General features: G+C 34.8%; 1 protein-coding gene across 1 annotated transcript in view; it reads left to right on the top strand.

The window, feature by feature from the left end:
* Positions 1-1,965: 1,965 nt before the first annotated feature.
* Positions 1,966-14,931, top strand: part of LOC120633770 — a 182,522-nt gene continuing 169,556 nt past the window's right edge. The window contains exon 1 of the mRNA XM_039904111.1: positions 1,966-2,804. Within this exon, the coding sequence (XP_039760045.1) occupies positions 2,654-2,804 (151 nt within the window). The 5' untranslated portion in view covers positions 1,966-2,653. The remainder of the gene's footprint in view (positions 2,805-14,931) is intronic.

The raw sequence follows: 14,931 nt of genomic DNA, 5'->3' as shown, positions 1-14,931 counted from the left end.
ACAAAAATTTAATAAAAATCTGTTTTGGACTCAGTATCGATTATAAAGCTACCCACGGTCAAAATTTTCAAAATATATTAAATGTACAAAAATCTTCCAGTTACAGTTTTAAACATAAAATAAAACTTTTATTATACTCGTACTGTAATATATCAACCGATCGTTAGAAGTATACCTATTTGTTTTTTGTTTAGGTACTGTGTCTGAATTATTTTGAGATTTTGCGGACCTAGAACCCGGGACATAGTTAACTAGCTACCTTTTAAAGTATCTAGCTGCTATAATACTCCACCAAATCGTTAAATAGCAAGGTATATTTTCAACGAAAGTATATTTTTGACGTTTTTTTAAAGTAAAGTAGTTTTTATGATAGCCCGCTAAAATATTTTTCGTTACTAATTATTTTCAGCTTTGTTATATAGGACAAATTATAAAAAAAGAAGTATATAATTGGGCCTAATTTAATCTGTCTATCTCAGATGGACAGATTAAATGACTGAAGTGGAATTTCAATCCACAAATCTGTCCAAGTACCTAAACTAAAAGAATTGCTTCGCTCAGTTAATTAATAATTTAATAAGCGAATTAATAGATACTTATAATTAGTAGGAACAATTAAAATAAAGTTCCAACCATATCTGCAATATATGGTGAGTTTGATTCGTAGGTATAAGGAGAGATGACAATTATCCAAACATGAATTTTTTTTTTTATATTTTGATTCAATTGTTTTCGCTTTGTATATATTAATAAATGAAAAATTTAGATTCGAAATAAACTGTAGTTACATAATATTTAGTGAAATATGTTCACATATCTAAGTAGGAAAAATTATTTTCCTTGCTAAGATGAATTGATTATTGGAAAGATGAACTACACATTTATATTATTTTATTATTTTTGGTAACTCGTCGAAAATCGCAGAGATCCGATGCAAGCTGAAAATCATTCATGAAAAATTGTGGTTTCCCTTTTGACCTATTTTTATTGCGTGACACCAATAATTCTATGAAAACAAAAATGTATTAATCGAATCGGGCTTCCTACTTACGATCGAATCAAATGGAATAATTTCATTAAATTTACAATACTGAATTGAGTTTAACATTATTTGGTTTTATTCACTTTGTAAATAAACAAACTCTTACTAAACACTTGAGTGACACTAACATTAAAACATTCGACACAATTTCGAAATCACGCCTATTTTTATGAAAACATTAACGTCTAAAAAGGCAGTTATCAATTTTATTACCCGTATTGAGTCAGTCTAAACAAAGGTTTCCACTCGGCCCTAAACGCCTATAAACCCAAAAACACCTTCGCACAAACCGAGTGATGGCAAAACCGCGACCGTAAAACTGTTTATACGCGAACGTTCCAACTACAAACATTACCAAATTACTACGAATAAAACACACGCGTAATCTCCCGCTATCGCATCGTATCCTAAATCGCATTAAAACCAGCTTTACGTACAAGAACAAAGAGCCGTTAAAACATTACCGGTGTCACGCAAATCGTATAGTCACAGGCACAAGCTCATAGCCGAGTGAACGCTTTTCGTTTAACAACCCCGTGGACTCGAATCCTGCAACCTTACGTCATCTCACCCCATAATAAATCCGCAACGCCATTGGCCAGTTCACTTTGGCGCGCTTTCTCAGTGCCAAAATAAAAACCCACACCCCTATTGCCATCCCTCTCGTCAAAGAAGCCAACCCCAACAACAGACGGAGAAAGCGCATTTCGGCCAATGCTGTCGCCACAGTGATGTAACCAGTTTGAAATGAGACGCGTAATTTGGTGACCTGTAAGTGGAAAAGAGTCGGCGATAGCGGTGTCGCAGTTCATTGTAGTGGTAGAGTGCGAAGGGAACGTGCTACCGTGCGTTCAACTATTTATAATCAAATAGGGTGCGCCTGTGTGAGCGTATGGTTACATTATGCACCGCGCACACAAACGCGCTTCGAGGCGAGCGAGGCAATGATGTGCACGAAGTATTATCCCTTATTACACGATCTGCTTCCGCGCCGGCCACACGTACATTAGTTGTCACCCGACCTCTTTTGTCGAATGCAGAGCGAAGTGTTAGCTTGTTTACATCTAAATGCTGGAGCGATGCATAGAGCGTTATTTAGCGCTATTGTGTCATCGACCGTGCGTCGATTATCTCTGAATTGCGAGTGATTCACGGACAATGTACGCGACTGTGTTTTTGCTGAAACTTTTTGTGAACTTGTGAACTTTACGATCGGTCAAGTGATCTGGTTAGCGTAATTGAACTGTGACATATTTCTGCTCTTAGACTCAGTGTGCCATTTTCGAGTGTCAAAGTGAACTCTACACGGAGAAAAACTTAGAAATAGGCATTGAGATATTTTTTTTATGGACTTAGAAAAAATTCTTGAGAGGAAGAAAGTTTGCACAGTGATTTTTCCGACTCCGGAATATTGAATATATTCATAGCATAATAAACCATCAAAATATTGGAGTAAACAAAATTGACGGAAACGGAAAAATTTGTTTAGCTCCATAAACATAAAAAGCTGTGGGAGAGGAAACCCAAACGCGCACGAGCATTTATGCATACAAAACAAACCGCAATCTGTCCACGCTTCTTCCGTAGAAAAAGGCGTTGTGAGAGACAAAGATGGCTATAGCATTCAACTTGCCGAGTGAAAGAGAGGCAGCAGAGGAGAACTTTTCACGATTGAACCGGCTCCTCGCCGAGTTGTACGAGGTTTTATGCCACATCTTGGTATCACGGCAACCTGGCCAAGAAGCCCAGGAGAGCCGGCGAGGTGAGTGCCCTCGAGAGCCTTATATACCACCTTACCACTTAAGATGCAATTCGACCTACATCGTGAATTTGGTGATGGTTGTGGCCATCCTTAAAGTGTCTCTCGCCTCGTCCCTCTTCAATACGGTCAGATAAAAAGAAGATTGTTTTAGTTAAGTATTGTTAACGGTGATACTGCAAAGCAGATCTGGACTGTTGTTACGTATTTTTAAGTCCAATCCCTTTTTCTGTAAACTTTATTCTTTTCTCGAGATGTTGTGTCAAACTGCACTTAAATTGTAAATGGTGGTTTAAATCGAATTAAAAATGAAGGGATTTTTTCTTTTCATTTTTAATTCGGTTTCGCAAATTCTTAACACTTATCGCGCTTTTGATGAATTTTGCTTTTCGTACCGAAATTTGGGTGAAGTTCGACAAAACTCTTCTAGTATTTTATAATATGGATGATGTACTAGTATTCGAGTAATTAAGTTATAAATTTATAATTAACAATGCATTTATTATTTGATTTGAATCAATCTTTGAAATGTGTTCAACATTTATTAAAATTGAAATTTGCCAATTTCCTAGCATCGTAATTTTACTATAAATAATACTACGTGTATCCCAATATAGATATACACGTGATATATAAATAAGTATTTCAATTTAAGTTAAAGTTTCTAAAGTTGAAATCACAACGAATATTGTCATGGACCATTTTAGTGCTGTTAAGTTTTGTATTTAGTTACATTTCCATTTGATCTCTTATTTTGTTTTATCAATTTTAATTAGCCTAATTACAGTTAGTTTAATTTATTAAAATTTAGTTTCATCTAAAATGACAACTAGCATTTAGTTATAACTTTTTTTTTATGGTAAATAGCATCAATGGATCTCAAATTTTATTTTAGTTCCAAAGTTTAGTTTCGATAGTCGTATTTAGTTTTCTTAATGTGGATAATCCAATTTCGATTTGACTAGACGCCAAATATTAGTTAAATATACGAAAAAATTTATCCAAAAATAATGCATTCAACAATTGCGGTAAACTCTAAACGCATAAGCGTTAAAATTATAATTTTACCAAAATGTAAATATCAAACGACGTAATAATATTTTAATTTTTGTTAATTGAAATTTGTTCAATAGATATTGTTCTGTTTCAATAATGAAAAAATGTAAAAAAAAATGGTTTTATACTTTGTATAAAATATGTTCTTTATGACGTAGTTTAATACCTTTTATCTTGTAAATATTGCATTTAAAATTTTGTGATGTTTTTGTAAGCAATTTATTATTTACTGCCCATGTAGTTAAGTGCCGTATGTAATCGATTATGCATAAACTGGATTGTGTTAATTATGCTATGTCCCCGAAACTTTTGTGGGAAATTGTGAAATAAATTTATTATTTTTAAACACAATGAGATTTTTCATTGTTCGCCTTTACCATTTCTGTAGAATAGGTTATGTCTCCCCAACCTCAACTTCGTAAAAAGATTAATTAACTGAAATCCTTCTTTTCTTTTCGGATAGTAAATTTTTAACGATCCTTCAGTATTTAAATTTAATTTGGAATAAAGAAATCTGGGTCAGTATTATATCAAATTTATATAGGGTTCTTTATACATAATAATAATCACAAACAAGTTAAATATTAATCCTCTACCAAGAATACGTTTTCTTTCCAGTGCAGCCAATTAAAGTACCTACCTATATGCTTTTTTTTATACTATATGCTGCATATTAGCCTTAATTCTTCTCTGAAACTAGTTACGATGAAAAAAACCCGGTGTACATAATTAAGTTTTCAACTTTTATAAGTCAGGTGCGTTACACACAAGAACCACGGTCCTGCAATTCACAAGGAAGCTAAAAGTCTAAAAAAAAGTAATTATTTTTGTATAAGTTATTGTGCATACAACTTATGGGTCGATGAATAGATTTCCGATGACAAGGTAACCCATAAACCATAAGTTTAAAGAAATGACAAATATGCAACATATTTAAAAATAAATCAATCCTTAGTACACAAAGTCCCGCTACTTAGTGTAGTTTCTACAGAATAAAAAAAACAAGTCGTTGGTACCGCGGAAACAATCTGTGTAGGTACCTAGTATCTATATAAACAAATATTGCCTGTTGAGCTTTTTACCGGCTTAACATTGAATTGGCCTTTATAGGCGATGGTATATTATAGTCTTAACAGATACTCTTGTCTTGACTTATACTTTTAACAGATAGACTCGATGCTTCAAAATTAAATAAAAGTTAACCTTACTTGAGATAAATAATTTTCCTATTTTTATCATTATTGGAACGCTAACGCTTCTTGAACTGTTGCCTTATCTAAGTTCTTTGAGAAAAAATCACGTTGATAAACATTATGTAGATTTCGTATTTTTTAACATTATATTATAAATATTAAAAAGTGAAAAAAAATAAAGGGGAGGAATAATTATAATTGAGATAAGTTGTATTATAATAAATAAAATAATAATAAATAAATAAATATACTACGACAATACACACATCGCCACCTAGCCGCAAAGTAAGCGTAGCTTGTGTTATGGGTACTAAGATAGCTGATGAATATTTTTATGACTAAATACAGAAATACTTATAATATACCCAGTTGTTGGAATCGAACCCCGAATCAGAAAGCAGGTTCGCTGCCCACTGCGCCAGTCGGCCGTCTGAATATACTAGTCTTCAAGATACAAACTTTTCCGTCACAGAGTCAAAAGTCGCTTAAAAAAATAATCCAAGAGAACAAAGCTAAAGAAATATTGAAGTAGGTATATTTAAACAACACTGCGTTTATTAGTAGCACTAGCATACGTACAGAAATGGTTATAACTCATAAACAGTGTCAGGCCGTCGGTTCGTCAATCAAGCCAAAAATAAACTTGTGTTTACGTTCACTAATGTCGGTAAGGTTGAACTTGTTAAAACATGTTCGGTACAGAACAATAGGACGGAAAAAGAATTGGCTCGCTTCGATATGTTTTACGCGGTAAAACTTGTTTTTAATGGGAATCAAGTAACACATTTCGTATTTAGTATTCCAATAGTAAACAGTTCAGTTACAATTTTATAATAAAAAAGTTACAACTTAATATTTGAACTTATCAATAAAATTAAATTTTCAAAAGCTAAACAGTTGTATTTACAATTTACAAATTACAAATTAAAATTTCAACATTATCAAACAAGTTAAATTTGAATCACACAAATGAAATAAAAAACAATAAATTGTTTGGCAATTCTTGAACCGTCGATTTTTGAAGTTTATAAGTAGTTTGTACTTATTATGACAATCATTTAAATTGCAGATAAAGTATAAATGTTCTGAATGGAATAATTTGTTCTTTCATATAAACACCTTTCTACGATTGCTTAAGTGAAGCTAATACAGATGTTTTTAATACGGTATGTTAGCAATTCATAACTTTAGAGTTTTCCTTATCTCTAATTTACTTGAAAATTCACTAAAAAGTAAAGTAAGTAAACGATGTAAGTTAAAAGTGGCATTGCTTTACGATTAAACTATTTTTATTTTTATTTGCCTTGCTAACGAAAAAGTATCCTAATAACTATATACATAACAATCACGCGCGACCGTCTGAACGGATTTTGATGAAATTTGATTAATTTTGCGCAGAGCTGGGTTATAGTCTGGAACAGCAAAATATAACAATAGGCTAGTTTTGTCCTGGATTATATATGTACTGTTCACGTGTTGGCATTTTTGTTTTTCACAGAACAGGAGTTCGACATGTTTTTTGTAAAGCAATAGTTCAGCGATTAGAGAAATACATTGGCATACATATCCAAAATTCGTGGGCAATAACTGCTGTAAAATAAATAAGATTTTAATTTTTTTGAATTAACACGCTGCATGCTACTAGGTTATGTAAGCTGTTTATTATTGTTTTATAAGACCAACTGAAATAAGTTAGGAAAGTTTAATCCCACGTCCGGTTTGTATAGGTAGATATAAGCTACGCTTATATTCAAGCCACAAAACTGGTATTCTTAAAAATCAAGTTTCCACTAATGAGTTGAAAGAAAACAATGCATAATGCAACTAAACATAAAGGTTAGCGCACAAAATCGAACAAGAATAGAATAGAGCCTTAGAAACGGACAAACAACTTAAACTAGTTCAAACTCGAAACGAGATACTAAACTTGCTCTGATTCGTGCAGTCACGAACTGCGTGTAGCTCGGCCCAAGTACAGTGCACAAGCGATTGTGAAATTTTGGATAAAAGCAGGCGTAACTATGCGGAATTCCATAGCATACGAAGAACAATAATCTTAATTTGCTATACTCCGCGATTAGCAAGAGGATCTGTACAGTTCAATTTATAATTACTCTACGCATGTCACGAGTGAAAGGTGCGTAGAGAAATTATAAATTTGTTTGCGTGTACACTTCGAAAGATCTGTTTAGTACCGAGCATAAAGATTGAAGAAATTCTAAATTGCACCGTACAGATTCTTCTGCTTTTCGCGGAGTATACAAGCAAGCAAGCAAATTTATTTCATCGTTCATTGTATATCATGGAGCTATATAAAAAATTAGGATTAGATCCGGTTTACTTGGTTGGATGGTCGGATAGTAATGTATGGTGTGAATATAGTTCGGAAAGCTTCATCCAAAATGTCTCAGTCCATAGTCTTTCAACAGTGCGTATTGCTAGTTACGAGTTACGACTTATTGCTTTAAAGAATAGTAGCTAACTATGGACCTCATAAGGTCAGAATCACTTAGTGATAAAATCAGAAATGTAGACCACAGTTACTAAAAAAACAGGATGACATACAGACAGTCTTAGGGAATACTTACAAATGACCTATGCCTATCAATTGACGTCCATCGGCTAAGATGATGTATACTCGCGTGGTTTAAGTTTATTTCGTACAGCTTTTTTTGTTATCTCGGGTTAGAAAGAATCTTATATATCTACCTTCGAAATGAAAGATGTGCAAAAATTCTGTAAGATTAGTTTAACTCCAAAGCCGTAGATAGATAAGTATCGAAGGTTCTATTTAAAAAAACCCCATTGAAGTTACCATGGTGCTTTTATAGAATAAAAAGTATTTGGAGACTATTTCAAGGATGCAAGCTTTATATGTGCAAAATTTCATCAAAATCGGTTCAGTAGTTAGGCTACATACACAATACACATACATACAACATAGTTAACAGACAAACTGCAATCACTAATAATTAAACATTCAGTTTTCATGCTGCTAAGCTGAAAAGCTATAAAAGCTTATAACTTATAGCAAAACTTAGCATTGGCAATGGACTCAAAACGAGTCGACATTCGAAAGGAAAATCAATCGCGATCCAGTATCGCGAACGAAGAAATCGAAAACTGCAGCAAATTTCTCTCTATGACATTACGACCTATTCTTGTTTGAATATAAAAATATTATCTATTTTCACGTATCATATTCGTACGTCTGTAAACTATTTCTACAAATCATTATGTAAGCAATTTTTCAGTTTAATGTTCTTTTTACTTTAAAAACAATGGAACATAAATTCATAAAAAAAAACATCTCTATTCAATCCCCGACGCAAACACGTCGTGCATCGTATTTCCCGAACTATTGTACCGATTTGAATTTTCTTTTTTTTTTGTTTAAAAGTTTAAAATTAGTCGGGAATGTTTTAGCTATATTTGATGAAAATAAGTCCCAGATGGCCGCCACCACAAAATGGTGGGTACATATTTTTTCACAACTTCCTCAATATGGGTATTTAATGAAAGAGCTTGACTAGAAGAATAATGTACACTATACTGGATATCAGTGATTTTTTAAATTTAAATTTTATATGTTTAAACACTTTTTTTTTTGTGCTAGTTTCAAAAAATCCTAACTAGTAATTATTTTTTTACATTGCGACTGCTTAGAAAAATAATAATAATATTTGTATTATGCACAATTAATAATAGCACATTGGATATTGGATAGAAGCGGGCGTTACTTGACGGAAATCCATGATATATTATGAAAATTAAGCTTAATTTGCTATACTCCGCGAAAACCAGGAGAATCTTTATGGTGTAATTTATAATTTCTTCAATCCTTATATGCCACACCAAACAGATCTTCGACAATGTACCCTCTACGCTCGTTTGGCTCCGAAACTGGCGCATCCTCAGGAGATATTGACTTTAAATGATTAATTGTTAAGGTTTAACAATTATTCATTGTAAAGTCAACGTTTTCATAATAATAATAGCACTTCATCATTGTATTATTTTTTCCAGATTTATATAAATATTGACATAATTATGATAAATGCTAATTCGAACAAACTTTTGTATGGAACTGGACAATGTCGAACTTCATTATACCGCGGTATCAAAAAGCAAAGTTCATCACTGTACTGTGGGGGGTCCTTTCAATTGTTGAAACACAAGAATAATCGATTAACATTTACTGCTTTCAAACAGAATTGTAGTCGATTTTCGCTTCACTGCTTCCGACTTAAAGACCTGTGTCTTGATATGGAAAGGTAAGGATATAATGGTGGTAAGATGGAGTAAGTCACGGTTTTTTAAAGAAGGATTTCTTTACTTCAATTATAAATGGGAAAATGTGTTTGTTGGGAAGTGCTTTATTTGATCAGATTCATGGAATATTGGATAGAAGCAGGCGTTGTTTTGCGAAAATATATTATGAAAATTAAGCTTAATTTGCTATCCTCCGCGAAAAGCAGGAGAATCTGTATGGTTTTTTTTATAATTAGTTCAATCTTTATACTCCACACCAAGCAAAACTTCGGCAATGTACCCTCTACGCACGTTTCGTTTCGAAGCTTCCGAGCATCCTCAGGAGATGTACAATGAATAATTGTTAAGACGAAGTGCGTAGAGGGTATATTGCCGAAGGTCTGCTTGGTGTGGAGTATGATGTGAAGACGATTAATTAGTACACTTGCCGCATTAAAGTAAGTGTGGACAGTGCCGCGGTCAAGGCTTGTTGTCCGATAGTCCGATTACAATTAAAGTGGAAACGGGACGCTTCGTCGGGTCCAAAGATCATAATACTTTTTTGTCGAAGAATCGATTATCGAGCACTTTTGAATTATTCTTAGTCATCACAGTGCGACATCTGATGCCTTCGAAGTAGTTGTAACGAAAAAACAACTTTAATTAATCAGTAAACGAGATTTACGACAAATTAGATTTAAAACTTGACAAGAAGAGCAAGATGTAATTTAAAGAACTATACTTTTTGCTGGAAGTTCGTGATGATGGCGTATAGGTTAAGACTACGGAGGGAAGCTCTTTCGGGGGGAACGAGCTCAATCCTAGAAACACACTTTTAACTTATCGCATTAAGAAATTAAATACTACTATTCACTTCCTTTCTTGACAGTGAAGGAGAAACATTGCGTGTAAACTTGCATGCCTGAGAGTTCTCCACAATGATCTCAATGGTGTGTAAAGTCAACAAATCCACCCTTCCACAGAATGGAGGGTCGAGGTCAATTTTATTTTCAACCTCGTTTCACTATATTTTATTATAAAAATATTTGTTTTACCTTAACCAAAACCTTACAATAACAGTCAATGACAAATACATTAAACATAAAAACCACTAAGACCACTAACACCAATCAACCGAAAAGTTTTGGTTAATTCAGTGAGGTTACAGTACGTTATATTAAAAACTACACCTGTGGCAGTCTCCACATTACCTTAACTAGATGACGCCACAAAGATCCTGCTGTCCAACATCCCAACCCTCTTATAGTTACGGCTTGTTTTTACTCATCCACACCACACGAGCAGGCCTAAACATGCCTAAACAATGCCTCCTATCAGGACACACAATCAATCTCTGAACAGCGTCTTCGCCGGCGAAGACGAGGTCCCCGACTTCTGACGTCATCCGGACGTATGCTCACACCGCGGCCTTGGAGGCGTGCGGACTATCGCCGTCCGATACCCCGTCACATCAATCGTCGCCTGAGCCAAGGTTCAGCATCACTAAGGCGACCCCAGGCTGACGACCACTGCGCTTCTTCGAGATCTAGCGTTCAAACTCTTCATGGCAAAGCCCCATTCCAAGGCTCACCAACAAGCCCGAGTTAAATCATTAGAGTTAATCAGCTAAACACAAAAAAAAAATCAAAGGGATGATCCCCGGCGTGATACAAAGGGGTTACGTACTACAGAAGCCTCCCTTCATCATACAAAACACTACGGTATTTTTTACCAATAGAAAAACCACTGTTCTAAACTGCGCGACTTGTGACTGTCTTGTCTTACGGCAAGGTGAAAACGCGACGTTCAACTTGCGTCAACTGTAGCGTCCAAGTTTGCGTCTACCGTTCTACCAATCACAAGACACCCCCGTTTGAACAAGCCTTTTGATTGGTCGCGAGTTAGACGCAAATTTGCACGCTGCCGCCGACGCTTGTATTGGCATTTACTGTGACCGCCACATTACTAAAACGAGCTACGATAGTAAATCGTGTATCAAATGTCATCATGAACTAAGGACTTGCCTTATAAATTCAATTATAACCTTTGAACTAACACTTAAATTTCCCCGCCAATTATAACATGAAAACGTGCAGGAATTAAATAGCAAGTGGAACCATTGACATACTGTTAATTTTACACATAAATAACTGTAGATTAACATACTGGTTAACTTGTACTTTTGCTAACAAATCCAGAATACAGATTTACAAATATTCACACTAACTCTTATGCTTTAAGAAATAGGGACTAGAATTCAACTTAAATTACCGATTAGGTGTAGCTGATTGTTGTTTGTTTATTGCGTGGAAAGGAAATGCATTTGGGGCTAGGTTAATTATTGTATTCTATTCATATAATTGTGGTGAATTAATTTAGTATTTTGTTACTTTATATTGTATTTGCATTAAGGGGAACCAGAACATGTTTTATACTCTCTGGCAATAAGCAGGATCATGTTAAGCCCGTCTCTTTAAATCTTGCGTGCGACATGGGTTCAACACATAAATAAATAAATATACTAGGACTATACACACACCGCCATCTAGTCCAAAAGTAAGCGTAGCTTGTGTTATGGGTACTAAGATAACTGACGAATATTTTTTTATCATAAATACTTATAATATACATATAAACACCCAGACACTGAAAAACATGCATAATCCAGTAATGGGAATCGAAACCCACGGCCTTGGACTCACAAAGCAGGGTCGCTGCCCACTGCGCCAATCGGCCGTCTAACATAGAGAGTATTAATTTTATTATTACTTTAATGTAATAAATAGGCTAAATGCCCCGTTGGTCTAGTGTTTAGTGAGCTTGATTAAAACCATGAGGTACAGGGTTAGGTTCTTGGGTCATCATCATCGTCATCGATCCATTTATCGGCCCTTTTCAGGGTACGGGTCTCCTCCCACAATGGGAAGGGATTAAGGCCGTAGTCCACCTCGCTGGCCCAGAACGGATTGGTGGACTCCACACACCTTTGAGAACTTTATGGAGAACTCTCAGGCATGCAGGTTTCCTCATGATGTTTTCCTTTACCGTTTAAAGCAAGTGGTATTTAAATTGCTTAGATTAAGAACTAACGTCTTTGTCGGTAGGGTGGTAACTGGCCACTGCTGTAGCCTCCTAACAGGCCATACCAAAAAAAAATCTGGAATTGATAAATAACCACATTCGTAAACTTAAAACTAAAGCTACGAGGGTTCCAAACGCGTCCTGATCTAAGAAGAAGCCCACAACAAACTTAGCTGGGTGTTTTTTTTTTGTTATCACCATCTCACAATATCATTTTAAATTATTAGAAGAGCAACCTGGTTAGAGCAATAATTTACACCCAAGCTTTTTTATCGTTTACGTAGTCCTTTATACTATAATAGGACTTTTCTATAAGCTTACGTTTTAATACAAACTTTGAACTTTTTAAGAGACATCTCCAAGATATCAATTGGTAGTTTATTGTAGAATTGTATGCAATTTCCTTTAAACGAATTATGAATTTTATGTAACCTAGTATATTGCACTGTAAGTTTATTCTTACTTCTAATGTTTAAATTATTGCAGTCACATTTTTTCTTAAATTTAGAAATGTTTTTATGAACGTACTCGTACATTAAATTTTAAAATATGTGCTGACTCCTAATCCGTTTCCACGCGACATCGCACCGGAACAGTGAATTGCTTAGCGGCTCATCGTTGTCGTCAGGGTAGTAACTAGCCACGGCCAAAGTCTCCCACCAGACCAGAGAAAATTCAGCAATTACAAATTTCCGAATTGCCATGCCGAGAATCGAACCCAGCAAATCGAAATTCATTACGCTCACCGTTGCTCCACGGAGGTCGTCTATGAGCGCTTATCACTGCACGCACTAGGGTCGTTATCAAAGAGGAGTTTCTAACTCAACTATAGTATAAAGATACTTAAAGCCCCGTCCAAAGCCTCCCACTGGACCAGACCTGAGAAAATACAGAAATTATAAATTCCCAAATTGCCCCAGCGGGAACCGAACCCGAGACCTCCTGCTTAAATTCATTGCGCTCACCGTTGCTCCACGGAGGTCGTGTATGAGCTTATCACTGCACGCATTAGGGTCGTTATCAAGGAGGAGTTTCTAACTCGACTTTAGTATACAGTTAATTAAGGTAGACTCTTAGTACAAATGTGCTAAAATGGAGGTTTTTAAAGCACTGTATCTTTGAATTGGTGATATAATTGCACTTGAAAAAAAAAAGATTTATTTTAGACCTTAAATTATTTCATCTTGCGGGTCAAGACACGTACAATATAATTAAGTAGGAAGTCGGCCGACTGGCGCAGTGGGCAGCGACCCTGCTTTCTGAGTCCAAGACCGTGGCGTCGATTCCCACAATACTGGAAAATGTTTGTGTGATGAACATTAATGTTTGTCAGTGTCTGGATGTTTATCTTTATATTATAAGTATCTTTGTCTATCTATATATATATATATACTAGCTGTTGCCCGCGACTTCGTCTGCGTTTGATTTTGTTTTTAAAGTAAATATATCTTTCACAGTGCAGTATTAATTAAATACTGCACACTCTAACAGAAGGCTAGCATAAAGGCAATATACTTTAGTTCTTATTTTGAAACGACAATAGCGGCCATGTTAACCGTTATACAAACTTTTTTTCTAAACTAAAAACGAATAAAGCATCCATGGTCCACGAATGTATGTGAGGGGGATAATAATAAATGCCACAGGTGTGGTTCCAAACAGGTGCTCATAATTTAGTCAAGACCCTAAATAAGAGGATACTCTTATTTAGGGTTCGGGGGCAAGATGTCCGTACTTGTTTTTTTTCTGAGTTTTGCCCTTGACTCTAGTTTTATTGGGATACAGTTATATTCCCGCGGGTATCATACACGGCGACTTAGGGACTGTAACTGAGAACTGGTAGCAGCGTTCTCTACTGCGAACAGCAACCCGTCTGCCTAGCTGAACATGGGCAGGAAACCTTCAGTTGAGAGAGGTCTTTAGTCCAGTGGAGTTACATTACACTGGTTCCAATCAATTCCGTCGTCTTTAAATAACAAAATAAAGCTTCTAAAAATAACTATACCGTGCTTAAAACAATCTAAACGCTAGCAACAAAACAAAAATAAAATTTTAAAGTAAAACTTTTATTATTATTTATTGATGAAAGAGTAAAATGTTGCTGGGACTCCGCCATTTGATTTAATATTCACTATTTAATTTTATATTCTATTAAAAATTCATTAATATCACTTTCAAATTTTATAAATATATTCAACTGTTGAATTTTTATTCACTTTGCTATTCACAATTAATCCGTTTGAAAATATTGGAAATAAATATTCCTAATTGATTATGATATTTGCCACTAGCTGGCGTATAAGTCAAGAAGCGTGGAGTATATGACATATACTTACGACCAATCCAAATTATTATTTTTAAATAGCGGAAACTACACAGACGTAAGCGTTACTTCTAAACTAAAGTAGGAAAAATATGAGTTAGTTCTCCATAGTCGCTCCTAAAGAAGTTTTACTTTAAAAATAAGAAATGATAAAGTAGTGAAACCGAAAATAAATAAATAAATTTAAGTTATATTAAAAACTGTATCAGCGAACCGAATAAGCTTC

The sequence above is a fragment of the Pararge aegeria genome, chromosome 22 (assembly GCF_905163445.1).
Source record: "Pararge aegeria chromosome 22, ilParAegt1.1, whole genome shotgun sequence".
NCBI classification, from domain to species: Eukaryota; Metazoa; Arthropoda; class Insecta; order Lepidoptera; family Nymphalidae; genus Pararge; species Pararge aegeria.
Note: the sequence above shows the minus strand (reverse complement) of the source record. Positions and strands in the feature narration are given on the sequence as shown.